The sequence below is a fragment of the Parambassis ranga genome, chromosome 6, assembly GCF_900634625.1.
Source record: "Parambassis ranga chromosome 6, fParRan2.1, whole genome shotgun sequence".
NCBI classification, from domain to species: Eukaryota; Metazoa; Chordata; class Actinopteri; family Ambassidae; genus Parambassis; species Parambassis ranga.
This window is the reverse complement of record NC_041027.1, coordinates 8,685,422-8,705,140: the sequence shown is the minus strand read 5'-3', so window position 1 is coordinate 8,705,140 and position 19,719 is coordinate 8,685,422. Positions and strand designations below refer to the sequence as shown.

The 19,719-nt window shown below is 43.2% G+C and overlaps 3 protein-coding genes across 5 annotated transcripts; 2 read left to right on the top strand and 1 right to left on the bottom strand.

Moving 5' to 3' along the window:
- The first annotated feature begins 383 nt into the window (after positions 1–383).
- On the top strand, positions 384–7,269 carry prr5a (proline rich 5a (renal)). 2 transcript variants are annotated; one of them, XM_028407411.1, is made up of 11 exons: positions 384–591; positions 1,573–1,706; positions 3,367–3,492; positions 3,570–3,650; positions 4,295–4,343; positions 4,443–4,500; positions 4,598–4,689; positions 4,792–4,932; positions 5,238–5,373; positions 5,468–5,746; positions 5,825–7,269. In XM_028407411.1, exons 2-11 carry the CDS (start codon positions 1,573–1,575, stop codon positions 6,106–6,108), a joined length of 1,380 nt encoding a protein of 459 aa, XP_028263212.1. In that variant the 5' UTR covers positions 384–591; the 3' UTR covers positions 6,109–7,269. The 2 variants fall into 2 exon arrangements, with proteins under 2 accessions (XP_028263212.1, XP_028263213.1); XM_028407412.1 differs by lacking the exon at positions 384–591 and adding an exon at positions 1,094–1,115.
- A 193-nt stretch (positions 7,270–7,462) lies between these two features.
- On the top strand, positions 7,463–8,910 carry tmem60 (transmembrane protein 60). Of its 2 annotated transcripts, none has more exons than XM_028407426.1 (2): positions 7,463–7,642; positions 7,881–8,910. In XM_028407426.1, the coding sequence occupies exon 2, from the start codon at positions 7,927–7,929 to the stop codon at positions 8,329–8,331; it is 405 nt and encodes a 134-aa protein (XP_028263227.1). In that variant the 5' UTR covers positions 7,463–7,642; positions 7,881–7,926; the 3' UTR covers positions 8,332–8,910. The 2 variants fall into 2 exon arrangements, with proteins under 2 accessions (XP_028263227.1, XP_028263226.1); XM_028407425.1 differs by having other exon boundaries at positions 7,838–8,910.
- Positions 8,911–9,641: 731 nt separating this feature from the next.
- Positions 9,642–18,772, bottom strand: LOC114437042 (round spermatid basic protein 1-like). The gene is made up of 8 exons (XM_028407409.1): positions 18,282–18,772; positions 17,921–18,049; positions 16,837–17,504; positions 12,986–13,123; positions 12,708–12,850; positions 12,453–12,620; positions 12,217–12,328; positions 9,642–12,026 (listed from the first exon to the last, which is right to left on the bottom strand). Exons 1-8 carry the CDS (start codon positions 18,763–18,765, stop codon positions 10,383–10,385), a joined length of 3,486 nt encoding a protein of 1,161 aa, XP_028263210.1. The 5' UTR covers positions 18,766–18,772; the 3' UTR covers positions 9,642–10,382.
- Between the last annotated feature and the right edge of the window lie 947 nt (positions 18,773–19,719).

Genomic DNA, 19,719 nt, shown 5'->3' with positions numbered 1-19,719 from the left:
GATAAACTGCATAGATTGGGGTCAATGCAGCATACTGTGCGTTTACTACCTTCTCTGTTTATGTAGCCATACGCAAGAGTTCAAGGCAACGTGGCAGATGCAGGCCTTTCTCCAGTCTGCATCCACCTGCGTGCAGGGCTGTGCTGCAGTGTGTGTCTGTTAGTGTCTCGGGGGCCGAGTATTACAGTGGTGCTACTGAAGCAGTATAACATTCTGTTGTTATTGTTTTCTCTTGCTTTCTGTTCCTTCAATTATCGGTCTCTTTTGAAAACAGCTATAACCATAACGCGCGTGCATGCTGCTCGTGGCCGCGTCCAGGTTTGCATCTCGTCAAAACAAAGCGGGGGCGAGCGAGCGAGAGAGAGAGAGAGAGAGAGAGAGAGAGGTGCATGCTTCATGAATGAGTCCCCCTTCACTGCATCTCAGGTCGGACCCTTTATCCGCCTGCACCCTGACGGCCGTGGGGGTTCGCAGACCGGCTGGGGAACAGTAGAGGAACCCGCCGCCGATGAGCCCGGACAGTAAACACTTCCCCTCAGTGCTACATGATCGTTTCATCCCAGCAGGAGCAACACGACAGGATCAGGAACGGTGAGTGCAGGCTGCTGTGGGCGGGCAGAGGCGCATGACATACGGCAACTTTGTGGCCATTATGGCACAGTTTCTTCATCCATATCTGGACCTAATGTTGCGTCTGTGCCAGCCTGTGTGTGCTCGTAGGACAGCGGCCGTGTCTGCTGTGGCTCTGGTCTCTCGTACCTTCAGGTATAAAAAAAAAAACAGAAAAAAAAAACAGAAAACCTCCACGTACGCACGGCTGGCTGTACATTCCTCCCCGTAGAATAAACGTGGACTGTTGATTATATGTCTGGCCGATTGATTGGCCATCTAATGTCGCTTAAACACATCGATGCAGCACGATGAGGAAATCCACAGGCCAGAAAAGAAGCGGAACCTAATATGAATTAAAAGTGCCATCGATCTGACTGTAGTCGCCCCTAAAAGACAAGGAGGAGGGGTGAACAAAAGCTGCCCAGACTGGCGTGGCATGGCATTTCGGGAAGTCGTGTGTGGGTGTGTATGTGTGTGTTTTGTGTCGTCTAGAGAAACTACAGGTCAGTACACATGAAAACACACGAGGTACCCCGTTTTCCTGTCACCTGCACGCGTGAATGAGGTTTGTGTTGAGTCTTTGTCTGGAGAGTGACAACCCAGACTGCTGTTCTCCCCTCTGACCAGGGGATGGTGCTTCACTATGTACAGTGTGTTTCTATGGGGAGACACCCAAACAGTAAGCCACCCTAAGCGGTTTACAGGAGCCGTCCACACACACACAGTCAGTGATACGTGTACACACATGCTTTTCTCCTTCTGTTCAGTGTAATGTGTGTCATTGACTCGAGTGTGGCTGTGATTGCAAAACACTCTTCAGCAGTGTTGAAATAACAGTCACTGCACGATTAAGAAAGAGAAAGTGGATTTTTTAGTGTGGCTTCTAAAGGGTGAAGCAGGATCTCCTTTCTCTCCCTCATCCAAACCTTACTAACCGTTTCCCCCCATCATTGTGTTCAGATGCTTGATGGACTCAGGCGGAGGCATGGCTCCCGGCCATCCCCCCGACCCCTGTCACTCAACTTCAGCACCTTCTCAGCCCCTCCTCCGAGCCCGGACATGGACAGCAGCAGCAGCGAGCATCCGATCAGGAGGTAAGGCTCGATTCCTGGGATTAACATTTCCACAACATAAAGCATCCTGCAAAAAAAAAAAAATACATGAAATATTCATTAGCATTCACACACACACACACACACACACACACACACACACACCAAAATCTCTGTCTGTCCCTGAAGATTTCATTAACCAGCTGAGCTTTTTGCCTGCAACACATGCTGGCCTAATGATAATGATCTCCTGGTGGGATGTTTGATTGACTCATTTCCTTATGTGCGCTCATCCCTTCAGTTGGTACACTTGCTTTTCGTGTTTTCAGTGTTTGCGTGTGAGTGTGAAAGGGGGTCTGTTGTTTACTGCTGTCAGCAGAGAGTTTCAGGACTGCGTGGGATCTTTTCTGCAAGAGCTGGTTTTTACTGGTCGCTCCTGAAAATATCAGTGTTTTCTTCTTTATCTAATCACTTTAATTCAGGACATTCTTCATCCTGAAGACAATTACACCTGCAGTCCTGAAGTACATAAGGATTAAAGAAAATCACTCAAAGTGGATGACCTGTTGAAAACTTAGTAATGTAGAAATGAACTGTTAATAGCAAATTAACCACAGTTCATTTCTAATGCTAGTTGTGATGGGATTAAAATTTTAGTCACTCAGATTAAGTTAAACACTCACATCTTCATGTTCATTAAACTGAAGGCATTATTTGAAGGTAACACAGCATCATTCCGTGTTTACATCTGTTCACACAACTTTTTTCCCACAGTTAAAAAAACCCTGTTTGTGGTAACAGGTGGACTTTGTTACCATCAAAGGCAGGCTATTTGTTTGGCCCCATTTCCAGGCTTTATGCTAAGCTAAGCTAAGCTAAGCTAATCAGCTGCTGGCTGTAGCCTTGTGTTTATTGAGGAGATATATTTTTACATTTTTCTCAATACTTCAGCTTGAAAAGTCCAGTATTGTTTAACTTCCTCTCTCAGACATTGTGCTATTTTTTTACTTCTGTTATCCTCACCTCCTCTTGTCTCATTGCCAGCAGTGCAAAGGCAGGAAAGCCTTCTTCATTGTCCTGTATTGTGTCACATGCTTCCTATCCCTGTTTCTGTTGTTGGTAATAAGCTGGGCAACTTCCTCCTCCTCCTCCTCCTCCTCCTCCTCCTCCCCCCACCCTCCCATCCTACTCTCTGTACAGTCACAAGCATAACACAGTCCCAACTGCTTCGGCCCCGCTTACCCTGCAGTTCCTCTGGCATCTGTGCTCTGCATAAATATTTGTTTGCATCAATGGCTGTATTGTACTGGCAGAGAAGAAGCAGAGGAGGAGGAAGAGTATCCCCCCCCCCACCACCACCACCACCACCACTTCACCATCAGTGCATGTGCTATTGTTTTCTGCTGTTCTGAGACCTCGGGCGGTGCAGTGACACCGTGGCCCACCTCTCGGCATGGGCCCCACCCATCCTGCTCTTAATGTGCTGCCCCTGTCTCACCATGCATCATTCTGTCCTACTTCTCTCCTCCTCTGTCACCGGCCGCTCTTTGTATTGTCTTTGTGCTTTTTTCTCTCTCTCCTCTTCCCTCCAGCTACCTCCTCTTGTTTCCTCTCTGTGTCTATGTATATGTCAGCTCTTTGCCTGACCTTCTTTCCCGCCTGTCCACCACTTAGTGCTTACTCTGTTTTTCTCCCTTATGAGGACTTTGCACCGGCTGAAGCTGATGAGCTCTCCCAGCCTCAGTGAGCTGGGGAAGAGTGAGAAGAGTTCACCAGAGGACAGAGGGGAGAAGCAGAAGAGGGCAGGAGCCAACGCCACCTGGAACAGGTACAATGAGCACAATCAAGGCAAAGAGTGTTGAGTTTGGGACAGTCATGTAGACCAGTTTGTTTTGTATGTTGCAGCATCCACAATGCTGTCATAGCGGTCTTCCAGAAGAAAGGCTTGGCCGATAATGAGCTTTATATCCTCAATGAAGGTGTCCGGTAAGTTTAGACAGCCACACTCACACACTGTGAAGAAAAAAAACTCGACTTTTTTAGACCTGATGATGACCTCATTTGTGTGCTATAATTAGTATAATACCCGTCTGTGTGACGGGATGTTTTCCTATGAATGGGTTTGTTTGTGTGCGTGTAGTGTACTGTATGTGGGCCTGTGGAGTCATGTGGCCGTGCTAGATATCTCATTATCTTTCTGAACCAGACTCATCACTTCTATCCGCCTCCATTAAAGTTCAGCAAACACATTTCCACTGAGCAGAAAAACCACAAGGTGTCTGACGCACATTTCATCCACTACACAGAAAGGTCTGAATGCAAATGTGTTTATATGAGCAGCTTGCATCCTTTGTTTTCACTATAAAAGTGAACAGTTATATAGTTAAGAAGTTTGTGGCTTTAGGTAGAAGGACTGAGTGCATCTGTTTTCAACATAATTAATACAATCCCATCTTAAAAGGATGAGACAGTAGTCTGAGCATCATTTCAAAAAGGAGGGTGTTTTCTACAACAACGCCACAACATGATTAACTTTCTACTTTCTGCATCTGTATTCCAAGAGCTTATCTGCACTTGCATGTGAGACTACCTCTATAAAAAACTGATCCCAAGTATATTTATTTCCTCAGACATCTGCTGAAGACTGAGCTGGGGTCCTTCTTCACAGAATATCTTCAGGTAGCACACCTTAGATTTTAAATATAGCAGGATATTAATTCAGATAAAGGAAACATGCTTCTGTATGAGGCTGGAATTATAATGTGCTTTTTTCCACAGAACCAGCTGCTGACAAAAGGCATGGTCATCCTACGGGACAAAATAAGATTCTATGAAGGTGCGACTGATGTGAAGCTTCAATATAAATCGGAGTGCAGGTTAATGAAGCCTTAATCAACCGTCTTTTTTTTTTTGCTCCTGTGTGATCATGGCAGGTCAGAAGTTACTCGACTCTCTGGCAGAGACGTGGGACTTCTTCTTCTGTGATGTTCTCTCAATGCTGCAGGCCATCTTTCACCCAGTTCAGGTACGCAGCCAGCTTGAACTTCTGCCTTTTTTTCTTTCGGTCAGTTTTTCATCAGTCATCCCTTTTCCTGGTTGATGTTTTATTCGTCCTTCCCATGTGCAGGGTAAAGAGCCGTCTGTCCGACAGCTTGCCCTGCTGCACTTCAGGAACACTATTGTCCTGAGTGTGAAATTAGAGGACGCCCTGTCTCGACCACGGGCCCGTGTGCCCCCCTCTGTCACACAAATGCTGCTCATTCTACAGGTAGGCCTGAATCTGCAGCTAAACACCTGCTGCTGTGCATCTTAGGTCCAGCTTAAATCTGGTGTTTTCCACGTGCAGTAAGAATAATGAAACATGCATGAATCAAAACAGTCTAAATATGACTATTGTGTCATTTAGAACTTCTAATTCTGAGACTGCATTTCTAAAATTAACGTCTGACTTCCAAGCTAACATGGACATCTCAGGATTTTCTGAGAATTCTGAGACAAATTCATTGAGACCAATATGTGGGTGAGATTGTGGCGTTCAACTCAAAACATTTTGACGCATGTCTCTGTGTTTAGGGTGTCCATGAGCCACGTGGTGTGAATGAGGACTACCTAAGATTAGAGTCTCTGGTTCAGAAGGTGGTCTCACCCTACCTAGGCACCCATGGGCTTTACTCTGGGGATGATGATGAAGCCCATTGCTGTGTTCTAGGTGAGGTAGAAGCAGAGACAAAATGTTAGTATGTTTGTATGTCTGAAGAGTAGCATCTTAAGAACATGTCCCTTCTTTTCATCTGGTCTTTCAGAGAAGCGTTTACCGTGGGGCTGGCCCAAGTCTGCAGATCAGCCGTCTAAAAACCCAGTGGTACGATCTAAAAGCTACAATATCCCTCTGCTCCTGACCCCAGTGGCAGAGTATGACCCTGATGCCAGCTCAGTTGGCAGTGGAGGAATTCGGCGGCACTCAGCTTGCGAAATTATATCATGCCTGGAGGAGCAGGGACTGGCGTATGCAGACCTGGCCCCGGGAGCTGAACTTTCTGTCTCCTCCTCCAACCGGCTGTGTGTGGGCTCTCAGTTCAACGGTATGCGGTTAAAGATCTCTGCATCCACCATTATGTATGATCACAATCTATAATAATCCAGTACCATCTCATTCATAGGGATCGTTCAAGCAGGAGCCAGTGCCATGGACTTGCCTCTATCGTCTCCCTCCATCCTCCATTCCTCTGGAGCGCTCCATGGCACAGAGGCCACAACAACAATGACTGATCTCAGTAAGGGAGCATCCTCTACGCCGCCCAGTGAATCATCCAGCCCTGAAACCATAATTGGACAAGTGCTTGAGTCAGCCGACTCAGACTCAGATGGGATATTTATTGATTTCCCTTCTCACTCTTCAGAGGCGATGGGGCTTAGCCGCGAGAGCAGGCAGAGCACTGTGTAACTGTGGTGGCCTTTAGGGACATACTACAAAGTATGTACTCTAATATTTTGGGAGAAAATAGGAAGAAATCTTAAAACTAAGTTTTATTAATTGGGTACCATCCTTTTTTCTTTTTTTTTTTTTTTTACTTCAGTTTGAGGAGTTACCGTGATTTGAGCCTTCCAAGTGCTTTCAGTGGTGGGTGAAAACCTTTTAATACAAAATATGTAGGAGCTTGGAAATCAAGCTTGTCACAGAAAGTGGTACTGAAGATGTGTTTACTTTCAATGGATGTGTGTGATGGTTTGCTACAAAAGACCAAAATCAGCAATGAATTGTTCATTTTAAAAACATGATAATCTTTTTAACATGATTCTCATAATTTCAGTCATGGCCTGGCACCTTAAAAGCATCAGATCTGTGTTAAGATGAAAATAGTCCCCAGAAAACACAGTAGGCTATTGTTTGTCACTACCCTATTTAAAAATGAAAACTCTTAAGGAATTATATTTTCAGTTTAAATTATTGGGCTTGCATTTTATGGTTTTGTATTTTTTTTTATAGGATCTGTGGACCGTGAGAAAAATATTTGTAAGCCAATGAGGAACATTTGATGAAAATGTAAATGATAAGATTTTCACCCAACAGGAGATTCCTTAGCGAGCTGGTCATACAGCCAATATTGACATGGATTGTCACAACTTAACAGACACATCGCATTTTAAAATGTTTGTTTTTTGTGTAATCTTAAACTCATGTTTTCTGCCTCTGCTGCTCTGTTGTGTGCTGCTTGGTAGTAATGAGGTCTTCTGCTCCCACTTGTCAGCAGTGCTCATATAATCCTAGTTTTCTTCTTCAGCAAACATCTGTGATAGCTTTCCTGCTGTCCTGTATCAGCTTTGGAGATTGAAGAATATGTTTTATTGTTTACATTTGACAATGACATGAAAGTCTTGACTGAATGTTGTCTCATACACTGTATTTTGCACCACCACTACTTTGTAAATATGAGTGCATTGTTGTTTTTTTTTAGGACAGCTAGATAGTGCAAAGTGAGATTTTAATAAGGGCTTTTTATCTGAATCTTTTTCAATGATGTTTTACCTCAAGCGTTTTGTACTTTACTTTTTGGACAATCTATGATGTCTATGGGGTTGTACTTTGTATTAATTTGTTATACTAGCCAAGTAAAAAATAAATACATTTGAGTAATATTTAAAAAAACATGGTCTGTCTTCTTCTATTTTTAAACAAATAAGAGAGAGAGTGTGTTCAAACTTCCAGTGCCAGTACAGCCCCCTCCATGTGTAGCACGAGTTAGTTTTGAAAATAAATACCGGAAGTCGGTCATTGATTGCAGCAAGCCTCTATTTTGAAAGGACTTTCCGGAAGTTTGGACGCTGCTGCCAAAAAACTAGCGAAAAGCTAACGTCAACATCGTTTCTACGTTTCTGTTAAAGCGCTTGTATTTTTACGTGCCTACCTTTTTCCGGTAAATAATTAGTAAATATTTCGAACGTAGGTTTTAAGAAACTTGTCCCTCCTTCTGAACGAGGTAAGACATTTTTGAAGTATGTTGCAATCTGGCTTTCACAAGTTAGCTGCAGCTTGCTAACGTAGTTTCAGGTTGGATCTAATGCTAAAGACACTTATTAAATACGGCGAGTGGTTGTTGTTTAAGTGTTATTTTTATGTGCTTATTATAATAGCGTTACATCCATCGGCTCGTTGTATTTTTGATATATTTTAGGTCAGCCTGTCTCCTTGGCTGTGATCTTCACTCTCCTCTTTAGTCCCTCTGGGTGTGGGTGACACTGGCTCTGTGCCAGTCCTCCATAGATGAAGATGTCCCTGGCCCAGCGAGTCCTCCTCTCCTGGATATTCGCTCTGATCTTCCTCATCATGCTGGTCCTTAAACTGGACTCTAAGATACAATGGAGCTGGTTCCTCATCTTCCTCCCTGTCTGGACCTTTGACACTATCCTCATCCTTATGCTGATAGTGAAGATGGCCGGCCGCTGCAAGCCGGACTTTGACCCCAGGGATGGTGAGCAGAGTGTGAAAAGGAAGTTGTGGTACCTGACAGCTCTGCTGCTGAAGCTGGCTTTCTGTCTGACTCTGTGCTCCCGTCTGGATAGCCTGACTGACATGTGGGTCAGTGTGGTGTGTGTGCCTCTGTGGGTGCTGCTGGGTGGAGCTCTGGTGGAGCTGGGACACAGTGTTTTTCACTTTAGGAGGGACTGAAACTGAAAACGTGTTTTTTAAAATGTTATCAAGGGGGCAAACAAAAACTTTGAACACCCAAGCATCTCTTACCAAAGATGCACCACTAAAGGTCCATATTGACCTTTACTATCAAATCTACTGTTCTGCTATAAGTTACTGTACATGCTAATTCATGGGGTTAGGATCCCAGTGGGATCTACACAGTGTGGTGCAAAATGAGCTAAAATGCAGTCCTCACTTTGTCTTGGGATTCAAGTTGCTGCATTTTTGCTCTAGTTAGCAGGCTGGATCTTTGGCGCCAGGTAAGACGTGATCCAACAGGAGCTCTGACTCACTGTTTTGTTTTTACTTTATTTTCTGTATAAGCCGCACTACATGTCACAAAGCCATTGGTGAAAACATTGTTTGGAAGAGAAAATACACACATCTTCACAGCCTTCTTAGTGATGAACCACACATCGTGTATTTTCCAAATCAGGCTTCTATCATTAACTGTTTGAATGTAAATTGAGTATTTTACTATTTTTTGTATTAAATGTCATTTGCACTGTAAAACCTTCTTATAATGTTCATTAAAACCACAGATTATCCATGTGATCTAACTCTGCCATTAGTGTAGTACGTTTGTCCAAAGAGACTGGGATGACGTGTACAATAATTACAAATAATGGGTGAATTCATTAAGCTGCTTCAGATTCAAGTTGTGTTCATACCTCCTAGAACAGAGCTGTTTTTATAGGGGCCACATTCTAAATCTGATACTTCTGCGACTTCCCTATCCATACATGCGTCGCCAGAGTCTCACCTTGAAGTTTGACTCTCCTGTTTGCGTTCAGTACGCTGTAGCACCAGTTTTGAAAAAGTGTGCACAAGTGGTTGTTGCTACATTTTTTTCCTCCAATACTATAAAATTGCTCCAGAGATATTCCTTTGAAGGATCATATGAGATTCAGTCATGTGATGTCGCTCAGGTGATTTGGGGGGTCAGAATAGCCAGAAAAAGGTTCTTGTTCTGACACACTGACAATAACAGCAGGATGGACATCAGAGTAGTCTCTGGCATAGGAAGGGTGTGTCAGAATGCCATCGTTTGTGATTATCATACTTGCTTACTCATTTGTCACTTTAAGCATTTTGTAGCTTAGTATTAACTGAAATCAATCCTGGTATTCAGTGTTGGATCTCAATCCAATAGAAGAGCAAAGAAGACAAATGGAAAATGTATTGATACAAGGTGCAGAGGAGACATCAACCCTGACTTAAGTCAACATACTGAACCATTTATTGAGAGGTTCTGATCAGAGTATAAATCACACTACCAAGTCTTATCTTAGGAAATAAAATGTATTTACAACGAAATTTTCACATACATTGGTTTCAAATAAAAACAGACAGTAAATGATATAAATAAGTTCTATGGAAAATAAAACTTGTCTTACAAAAAATATATGCAATTTCTGTATACATTTTCTCACATTGGTGCTAATAACATCTATACTGTACAGTTTTGGTACATACAGTATCATTTACAGCCCTGTGTGAGTCAAACAGTCCAGTCTGAAAACAACTACTTCCTCTGAATTTGGAGTGTTTTAAATAAGAAACCCCATTGACTAAAGCAACAATAGAAAGATTTCAGCTTTGATCTGCTGCCGTGTCCCAAACAGTGAATGTAGTTAATTCCTATAGCAGTGAATAAGGATGGTTGTTTTCAGATTGGCTAGTCCAGTACCTAAAATAGGTGCTTTAAGAGCGAAGCTAAGTAGTGCACCGGCACTGACACACAGGTCACATAACATTTTATATAAAGCCTACATACATCTGCTAACAAACGTGAAGTGAGCTACTTAGCTTACATTCTTTAGGCACTGTTAAAATACTTGGAGAGCGCATCCTTGTTTCACTGCGTCACAGGAATCGTGGCTGTGTCAAAATATTGGAATGCTTTTGCTCATCTTCAAAATTAGAAAGACCAGCTATTGTCAGAAGGAAGGAGGCGCTTTCAAATATTTTAACAAAGCCTTGGTGTAAGTTGTACAGTAAAAAAAGAAGACTGGATATCTAGACATTCATATTAAAAAGTCTTTCTGTGTTTGGGGTGTGTGTGTTTTGAGAGGCTGCTTTAACGAGTCCTGTAGTACTGTGGCAGGTTTTCCCTGCACCGAGTCCTTCATTTTTGGTCCTTTAGAGGACACAACTGTCCGACTGTCAGATCCAAGCTTAGAGGAAGAGCCTCGTGAGTCACTGTGATGGTGGGTCTTAGGTCTACTATCTGTGAAGGAAAGTGCCAAAGTTTGGTGGGCTTCCATTGGTTTAAAGAGGTCAAAGGTGACAAGCGTCCGTGGTGGTTTGTGTTCAGGTTGGGCAGAAGTAGGCCTCTTCTTCTCCTCTTTGCTGCTGCTGACATCTTTGTCTTTCCTTCCTTCTTTCTTAACCTGAAGGTTTGCAGTTTTGGGAGTCTTCCCATCTTCTCTCCCTGACTTTGCCTGCAGACCTGATGTGTTGCCCTCCTTGCCCTCCCTGTGGCCGCTTTTCTCCTTTTTCCCATGTGAAGACTTGTGTTTATGTGAACAGGAGTCTCGAGCGTCCTCTTTATCTGGCCGTGAATGAGATGCTGCCTGCAAGGCTCCCCTGTCTTTATCAGGCTCCTTCTCTCTCTTGACATGGTGTTGACTTTTTGAGTCCCACTCCTTGGCCCACTTCTCATCTCTCTGAGCAGGCAGGGCAGTTTGAGTTGAGGTTTTACTGCCCTCTCTTGTCCGATCCTCATCCTCCTTTTTCCTCATCTGCGGCTGCATCATTGTACTACTGTCTCTTCCTCCATCAGCCTTCACTTTTTCCTGCTCTCTTACCCTGTCCTTCTCTCTGTCTTTGTCTTTCACCCTGTCTTTTTTGTCCTTTTCCTTCTCTTTACTCCTATCCTTGTCCCTCTTCTCTTTAGCTCTCTCTTTTTCATCTTTCTCTCTTTTTACTTTATCCTTTTCCTTCTTGATTTGTGGTGCGTTGTAAGTGCTTGTTGTACCATCTTTGCTTTTATCTTTTAGACCCTGACCTAACAGAGATGTCTTTTGCTGCCTATCTTCCTCTGCATCACTTTCCTTCCTATTTTGCTGTAATGATTTTAAAGATGCACTGTCTGCTCCTCCCTCCTCAAGGCCTTTCTGCAGTGCCTGACATGCGTCTTCAACCCCCTTGCTTGCATCTTCCTCAGCTTTAGGTTCAATTAGTGTGGGAGTAAGTTCACCTTCATCTCTCTCTTTCTTGACAGAAGGTAGTGACTGTGTTGCCGATAACTCCTTCATCTCAGCTCTGTTCTCTTGCTCTTCCTCCTTGAAAATCTGTGTCGGAGTTTGTGAGGGCAGCCCCTCCCTTCCCTTGATGTCCTCATCCTCGAGCTTCGTCACCGTCTGTAGAGCAAGGTCACACTCCTTCCCGTCTTCGGCCTCCTCTTCCTCCTCTTTGATATGAAGTATTATGTTTGTCGGTGAACACTTCTCTTCATTCACCTTTTCTTCCTCCTCCTCCTCATGTTGGTGATACTGCTTGAGTCGAATATGCCAGGCCAGACTGCAGACAGCAGACACGGTCTTGAACTGGTGGACAACTCCTCTGGGGATGAAGTAGATATCATCGTGGTAGAGCTGGATGCGGGCGTATCGGATCCCCTCCCTCCTGAGCTGGTTCAGCTTGGCGTCATCGATCCACTGTACGCACTGTGAAGGCAGGGACAGAGGCACATGACAATTAGAGACACTCACAAAACTAGAAACTATTTTACAGTGATCAACATCAGATCAACAATGTTACTTAAACTATTCAGGTGAAGTCACTGGAGTGTGGTCCGAGATAAAAAATGTCTGTTTATATCTGGCAAGTTATGCAAAGTTAAGAAAGGTGACGCACCTGAGACAGTGGGGGTTCGTGGAGGTCCAGCTGTAGCCTCATGACCACGTCAGGAAAATCTCCTGCATGGAAACACACCACATCTTTGGTGATCCGGGCAGGGGTGTCACTGCTGTAAAGAAAAACACACAGTTTCTTCATGAGTCACCATTGTGTAGTATCCACACATTAGAAAACACCTAGTAATAAAACATTCTATGCAGAAATAGTTGTGATTAGGTAAAAATTATACTCACTCCTCTCCACAGCGCACAGCTTTCAGGACACCTACAGCAGCAGTAGTTTGTCTCTCAAAGCCCTGACCGATGTGGTCGGCATGGGCTCTCGTCCGGTCCTCAAACAGCATTTCTCTGGGCTCACTAGCCCTCGGCAGATACTGTAGGTTCTTTATTTCATTGGTGGACCTTAAAAAAAGATTTACTAAATCAGTCAGGACACAGAACATACAGGTGCCAGTGAAAGGCTTTTGAAACGTACACCATTTTACACACCTTTTCCTTTTGAAGGGGGACTTTGGCATGTCAGCCATCGGGATCATCTGTTCTCCTGGTCTGACCCACATGATGGGGCCGTCGTCACTCTCAGTGGGGCTCTGCAGTCGCAGACTTGAGAAAGTTCCCCAAGGCAGAGTCCTCTGTGAAAACACAGGGTGTGAAACGGCAAGTTACATAAGGACGCCACACAAAGGGAGACATTAAACAGATGCTGACATCACACTCTCTGCAATGGGGTGTGTAATGTGTGTATACTGACACTACTGTACACTAACCTCCAGGAAGGGGGATTCCTCCAACATGCTGATGAACTCGGGGAAGTAGTCTCCAACCTCTTCATCCACAGCTCCCACCAGACTGACCTGCCGCATGGCCCCGGCACGGTACGTTCCCTGGGAATATGTCCGCTTCACCTAAGGGAGGTGCCACAGAGGACACACATCAGGCTAAGCAGGTATCAATATGTAAACACACGTGATCTGCAGTTTGTTGCACAACACTGCTACTTCATAACAACTATAAAAAAGGAATTTAAAAACAGATTTTGAGAATCTTTGCTTGTTAAGGGTTGTGTATTTTCAGCACACGCACTAAACCGTTAAGCTTCTGTCACTGAGAAATAAACAACAGTGTATTAATAAATCTTTTTATGCACTCCACATCCTGAGGACAAAACTCAGACATCCAGGTTCACCTGAGTGTCCACTTCAACAGTGAGATGGAGATTTCGGTTTACTGAAGACTTTCTGTCCCTGGAGGTGACACTTTTTTTTTTTAAGTGTAATTTTGTCTCTGTATAAGAGTGCTTTCTGAATTCTTCTCATGCTTTTTCTGGATGATTTTGCTGACAATGATAATAACATCATCTTATTTATTGCTATAATATTTAACAAAAATTTGTTATTGAGAAGCAAAATAGAGAGCAGTCACACGTTTTCTGATGAACCGCTTGTTTCAGAACAATATACATATAATGGTCAATTTTTTATTCTGTTTGAATTCTACTATAAATTACACATAAACTGTCAATTTCATTATGCAAGTCAATAAGTCACATTGACAAATCTACTATTTATGGCAAAACTGAAGCAAATGTAGATGTTTTTATGTCTCCTTCAAAAATTCCTCAATTTTCCTCACATACTTAATATAAGTGTGGGTGGGGTTTTAATAGGTTGTTAATTACAGTCAATCTGGTAATAATGAAGGTTTATTCATGTTTAATATAACTATGTTTCCATTGAAAACTGTACATACATAGCACCAATGTTAACATGTGATGTGACTACAGTGGCAATACTAAGATCATAACACCTGATGCTGACTAGATCGATAGAAACCTGCAAGTGTTTAACTACTGTGGAAAAAAGACAGCTGTTAATATTAACTTTCAGAGTTTTACTGAGGCAGTTCATCCATTAACAAAGAAGACCATTATCCTCCCTGCAGAGTAATGTGATGACATTTGACTTCAAATGGAGGAGAATTTATTTTCCAGCAGGAAAATGACTGAAATTAGGCTGACTACACTTTTAAAAAGAGGAGCACAGACACCTAACGCACTGTGATCCCACCAAGTCAATGCTGAATATGGCACGAGATGCACTCTTCTACTCTCCCTCTTTCATTTAGAAGGTTTGATCAACTTCACTTTGCAGATTATGTTAAAGGTTTAACACAAAACACTTGAAGTCAAACAATGAAGCCAAAACACGTTGCAACATCAGAACATGCCGTCTGGTAAGCTCTACAAAAAATAAATCTCAAAGTGAGAACAGAAGACCCCCCTGTGACACACAGCAAACTTCAGCCAAGCCTGCAATAAAATACTGAATCCATCACTCCCACATGTAAACTCAGTGCCAGTAGAAACTATGATTCTGACACATCGTACCAGTCTGAGTGCAGTCATGAATCAATCACACACTCCATATAAATCGAGCAACGTTAAAATCAAAACCAGTTAAATCTGCTGACGGTTATATCGAGTTTGGTGCTGCTGAGAACAGCAACAGGACGAAATGCACCATCTGCCTTAGGTTGGTCAGGGTGGAAGTCATGATGCCAGACAAGCTGAAGCACTATCCGATTACAAAGCACATGGAGTATCAGTGCGCTCCACAGAAAGACTTTGGAATCATTTTCCTCCCAGTAAGGGGTCTCTTTCTCTCTGGCATAAATCATTTTGAATTTTCCTGACCCAAATGAATTCAATGTTGATAGTGAAGATGTGGATGAAGAATAATTTGAAAAGATTTAACAGAATGGTAGTTTCTTAACCATTTATTATTATTGATAAACAACCAGATGACTATGCCTCACAATAAGAGGCAGGACATTTCTGATAAATGTTAAAATGGTGGTAGTTCTCCAAATTACATGTTTAATGTGTTGATTACTTTGAATACACACAAAATAGAGGTTGGATGTTACAGGTGCTGTGGTGAATGCAAACACAAACCTCACTGCTATGATCAAATAAATAAACTTAATTCAACAACATCTTATGCCTGTGAAAGTGTTCCCTACCTATGACAGTTTTTCTAAAAGTGACAGTTTGAGGTTTGAAAATTGCACATTTTCTTGGTGCAGATTTTATAATATATAGACACAAACCATGTATCATTGTACATATATAAGGACCAAAGCTATAATGCTGTGTCAGGGGCTGCTGTCATAGAGCGCTGTGGCTACCTCCAACAAAACGCTCTGCTGCTCCGCCTCTTGTACCTTTCACTCAGTGGGGCACATTAAAGGTGCAACAGTACCGCCTGTGTGAAAGTGGCTCCTGTCTCATATGGTGAGAGGGGAAGAAAACATGAAGAAAACATCAACAGCGAAACACTGAAGCCCTGCAAGTTGTGTGAACACAAATGTTCCCAGATTATTTGACTCGCTGGCTAATAATAAAAAATAACCTAAGAGCTGAATCTGGCAATTAAGTTAAAATAACAACGTTGTTTGTACTGCAGCGCGCCTCTTTATGTATTCACGGTGCATGTATTGGTGGATTGACCAAGACTTTTACTTAATTTGCTGGTGTTTTATCACTATGCATGTGTTTTCTTAAACTCCAGTGTATTCTCTGTGCTACCAGTCTAAAGTTTTATGGAGAAAAAAAGCATGAACCTAAAACTGGAGATTTCTGATGACAACACTTGTGCCAATCTATAAAAACGTATTTCTACAGTTAAGATACTGTAGAAGTAACCTTATTTGTATTAAGTCAAGTTAATTAATCAAGGGATTTTAGATGTTAAAGGTAGGGTAGGAGATTTCATTTTGATGCACTTTTTGTTAAACTAGTGTAACTTCTCTTTACAATCCGATAGCAACCAATTAGTTTGGCAGTTTCGCTTTAAAACAAAGAATATTAATCATCTGTGGAAGCTATAAAACACTAAAAACATCAGCCAATCCTACGAGGCACCCCTGTGCTTAGTATTGGCTGGTTGTCACTCTCTTCCTGCTCTGCGCACACCAGAGAGGTACGTGCATGATGGCCGAAGTCACAGACTGTTTGGGAGGCGTGGCTTCGGGGTGAGGTCCGAGAGAAAGGGGCGTGTGTTTATTTTCAAAATCTGGCTGACTCTCACTGAGTTTTCAAAATCTCCTACCCTACCTTTAAAATTAAAAACCTCTCTTTCTAAACAATTTAGTGAGAATGGGAAGTGATCAGAATCAACCTTAAAAAACAGACAACAACATAAACTGTGTTTGTTGAAGGTTTAGACAGCTGAGAAGTAAACTTCTCAGAGTAAAACACAAACCAAAGACACCATGAAGCAACCCTCAAGAACCTGTAGCCACTCCTTTACATCCTACAAACTTTCTTCAACAGCAAGTGACATGAAAATAAAACACAAACTTTAGGTGCCACGACAACCTGAACACCATCAGTGTTTTCAGCTTTACAAACAACAACTTTTTGACACAACTGACAATGTCTCAGTGCAGCCCTGACTACCCCAACAAAGACTGCTGATGCATCGCTTCCACTGCTGACAGCCAAATCTGTGCTGCTCACACCTCCAGACTACAGAGTGACACTTCACAGCATCAAAGCAGCAGACAGGTCAGCATTGTCTCATCCAATGAATTAACTAAACAAAAACGGAAGTCTCACCTGAGAGTGGAAATTGACCATGGTCGTCGTCTCTATGTCCTTCTTCCCAAGCACCTCCATCTTCACTGGTGCATTGGGAAATTTGTAAGAGAAGTAATCCAGGAAGTCTGGGAGGTAGGACGCCGCTCCATGGATGATTCCCATCACAAAACAGGCAGCCGGGGCCTCGTCCTCGCTGAACGACAGGGACACAAACTCCTGGGCGAAGCGCTGCATCTCAGCTGGAGACAGACAGGAGAGCTGCTCGTTGTAGGCGTGCACCACAGACGCCCCCCCATTGGCTTGCTGCTCGATGTGGATCAAATGGCCAAACTCCATCCCGGGTAGGCCTGGTGCGGGCGTGCAGAGGTGTGGTGAGCTGTAGCCAAGCCTGTCCCTGACCACAGACATGGAGGTGGAGGTAGCAGCAGTAACAGCAGGATCGTGGTGGTGCTGTGGTGTGGTGTGGATTAGACTACTGCTATTGTTCCCGTTAATTCGACTAAGGAAGTCAGGCAGAGCCAGAGACACCCCTGAGCACACAGTCTGGCAAGAGCGGTTATACATTTTGGGCCGGCTGTGCCTCTCCTTCACCCGCTCGCCATCTTTGTGCTTCTTTTTCTTCTTCTTCTTGAGTTTTTTCAGCAGGAGGTCTTCCTCTGAACCGGCTTTGGGCTTCTCCTTGGGGTCTGTAAGGGAGTACAAGAATGTTGTCAGTGCAAGTACATGGTTCTGTCCCTTTTGGGGCATCTTAGGATTTCATTGAAAATGTTGCATAATGTTTATATGCCTCACATGTTCTGCTAGGTTACATTTAGAATGGCTGTATATGAAATGGCATGTATTTTCTTCTTATTTACTTTTCATTTAAATTTCTGACAAATTATTTTAAATAGCATGCTTAATAAAACTGAACTTATTTGCTTTGAGTTGTTTATTTTAAATTTACAATTATCATCATTAATGAGCAAACATGTTCATGTGTGCTGCATGCAACCAAAACAATTAAAAAAAAAAAAGTAAATAATGAAAATGTATTCCAAAATATTGAACCTGTCACTCTTGTTATCTGGTCAGCTGTGTCAGTGGGATCTCATCTTCTTACCTTTCTGGGGGGAAATCACTTCTCCGTTTTCCCTCGCTATGTCATGTACAGGTGGCAGTTTGTGGTTCTTCCACTCTTTATTCTTCTCCTTCTTCTTCTCCTCTCGGTTCTTCTCCTTCCCACGATGATCTGTGGAGTGGGATGAAATTCACTCTGAGAGACAAAACTAACGAACAAACATTTCCACGTGTATACATCACCATCTGGGCCTTATAAATACTGAGGCCTGCTGTACAGTAAATTATGAAATAATTTAATAAATGGTTTTATCACACAGTATAGCTCTCTATCCGGTTTACATTTGATCATAAACTGGTTAAACAGAGTCCCGTGGAGACTCAGCCTGGCTCTGCTGTCCTACCTTTCTGTAGCATTTTCACGTCGCCGTTCTCGGTCTTTGTATGGCAGCTAGCTGGGCTCACTTTCTCCATACCAGCGACAGAGCTCCGCTGCGCTTCACTGCTTTTCTCCTTGTGTCGCTTCTCTTTAGCCTTTTTCACTTTGGGAGGTGAAGCGAGAAAGTTGCTGATTTTGAAGATTTTCCTGGCGGGAGTAGCTGGCACCGCGGCGGCGGTAGAGTGGCTCGCCTTGGCCGGGCCGAAACTCCATTTCGCTGGGCTCCCACAACTCTGCTTCCCGTTGTGTTTTTCCCCTGCGCACACCTCTCCGTTCAGTTTTCTCTGCTTCAGGCCCTTCTCCTCCACCCGGACCTTCTTAATGGGCGGTGGGAAAATGTCGCTGGAAGACTGCGGACGGCTCTCCGGTGGCCGTTTAGCTATCAGTGGTTTAGGGGAATTTGTTTTGCTGTTTGCTGCGAAATGCATGGAGTCCACGGACTCGGCCATCTTGGAAGTTTCTATTTTTTACGGTCAGACGTAACTGGTGCGTGAGAGCCAGACCGGGGGCGGGGCTTAGTGAGATACGTAGGACGTAAGGAGGAAGGGGCGCTGGAGACGGTCTGTTTACAGCCTGCAGGACAAGAGGCGGAACTGACTGCAGTATTAATACCAGTCAGTGCAATCTGAATTTAATTTGCTGAAACACGGTTAAGAATTTGAAAAGATGAAGCTCTTATTTTGAAAAGTAGAAAATGTTAAAGACAAGAACAATATGAAGTCATGACCTTAAAGAATAGCCTGTGAATATACTGTATGAAAGGTCAGAGGCTGGAATAATTCCATAAGCTTATCAGAAGCACAGGCTGTGTGATTTTAAGGTGGAAAAGCTTCTTGTGTGTCAGCCTGTCACCACGGTAACAGCCCTGTTATGGAGTCTCTAGCTTGAAATTTGTAGGAGGAGATACATTTGGCAGATGACCCTTGTTGAAGGGCTCTCTCATAGACTTCAATGTTAAATGGCTTTTGAATTTTTATTAATATTTTGAAAACGAAACATATTTGAACAAATCCGTTTAATAGCCCTTGAAGAGCTGAACAGAATGATGTTTGAACGGTTTCTGCAGCTGAAAGCATGTGGAACTAGTGGCATGTCAAAGTTAAGGGTGGTTTTGAAGGCTCCTCCATAGACTCCCATGTTAAAAATGACGCATAAATTGCTTAATATTTGAAAAATTATAATTTTTTGAAAAAAACTTGAAGTTAACCTGGAATGTCCGTGTGCCGATTTTTGTCTTCCTACTCCAAAGAAAACCCTATGGAGAGGGGTATTGCCATTGAGCCATTTTGCCCCGCCCACTTACGAGACCCCCATCAGTTGCTAGGGCACGCCCCCGTGAACATGTGTATGAATTTTCATGATCATAGAAGGTCGTTAAGGTCATTAAAAACGCAAACTTAATC

What these genes read in the sequence shown, in the direction of transcription:
- prr5a (XM_028407411.1), top strand. Translation starts at nt 1,573, where the DNA reads ATGCTTGATGGACTCAGGCGGAGGCATGGCTCCCGGCCATCCCCCCGA. An exon ending in ATCCTCAATGAAGGTGTCCG is followed by an intron (nt 3,651 to 4,294) that starts GTAAGTTTAGAC and finishes TTATTTCCTCAG; the next exon opens with ACATCTGCTGAAGACTGAGC. An exon ending in TCTTCACAGAATATCTTCAG is followed by an intron (nt 4,344 to 4,442) that starts GTAGCACACCTT and finishes TTTTTTCCACAG; the next exon opens with AACCAGCTGCTGACAAAAGG.
- tmem60 (XM_028407426.1), top strand. Translation starts at nt 7,927, where the DNA reads ATGAAGATGTCCCTGGCCCAGCGAGTCCTCCTCTCCTGGATATTCGCT.
- LOC114437042 (XM_028407409.1), bottom strand. Translation starts at nt 18,765, where the DNA reads ATGGCCGAGTCCGTGGACTCCATGCATTTCGCAGCAAACAGCAAAACA. An exon ending in AGTGATTTCCCCCCAGAAAG is followed by an intron (nt 17,505 to 17,920) that starts GTAAGAAGATGA and finishes ACTCCCTTACAG; the next exon opens with ACCCCAAGGAGAAGCCCAAA. An exon ending in TCCCCCTTCAAAAGGAAAAG is followed by an intron (nt 12,621 to 12,707) that starts GTGTGTAAAATG and finishes TCTTTTTTTAAG; the next exon opens with GTCCACCAATGAAATAAAGA.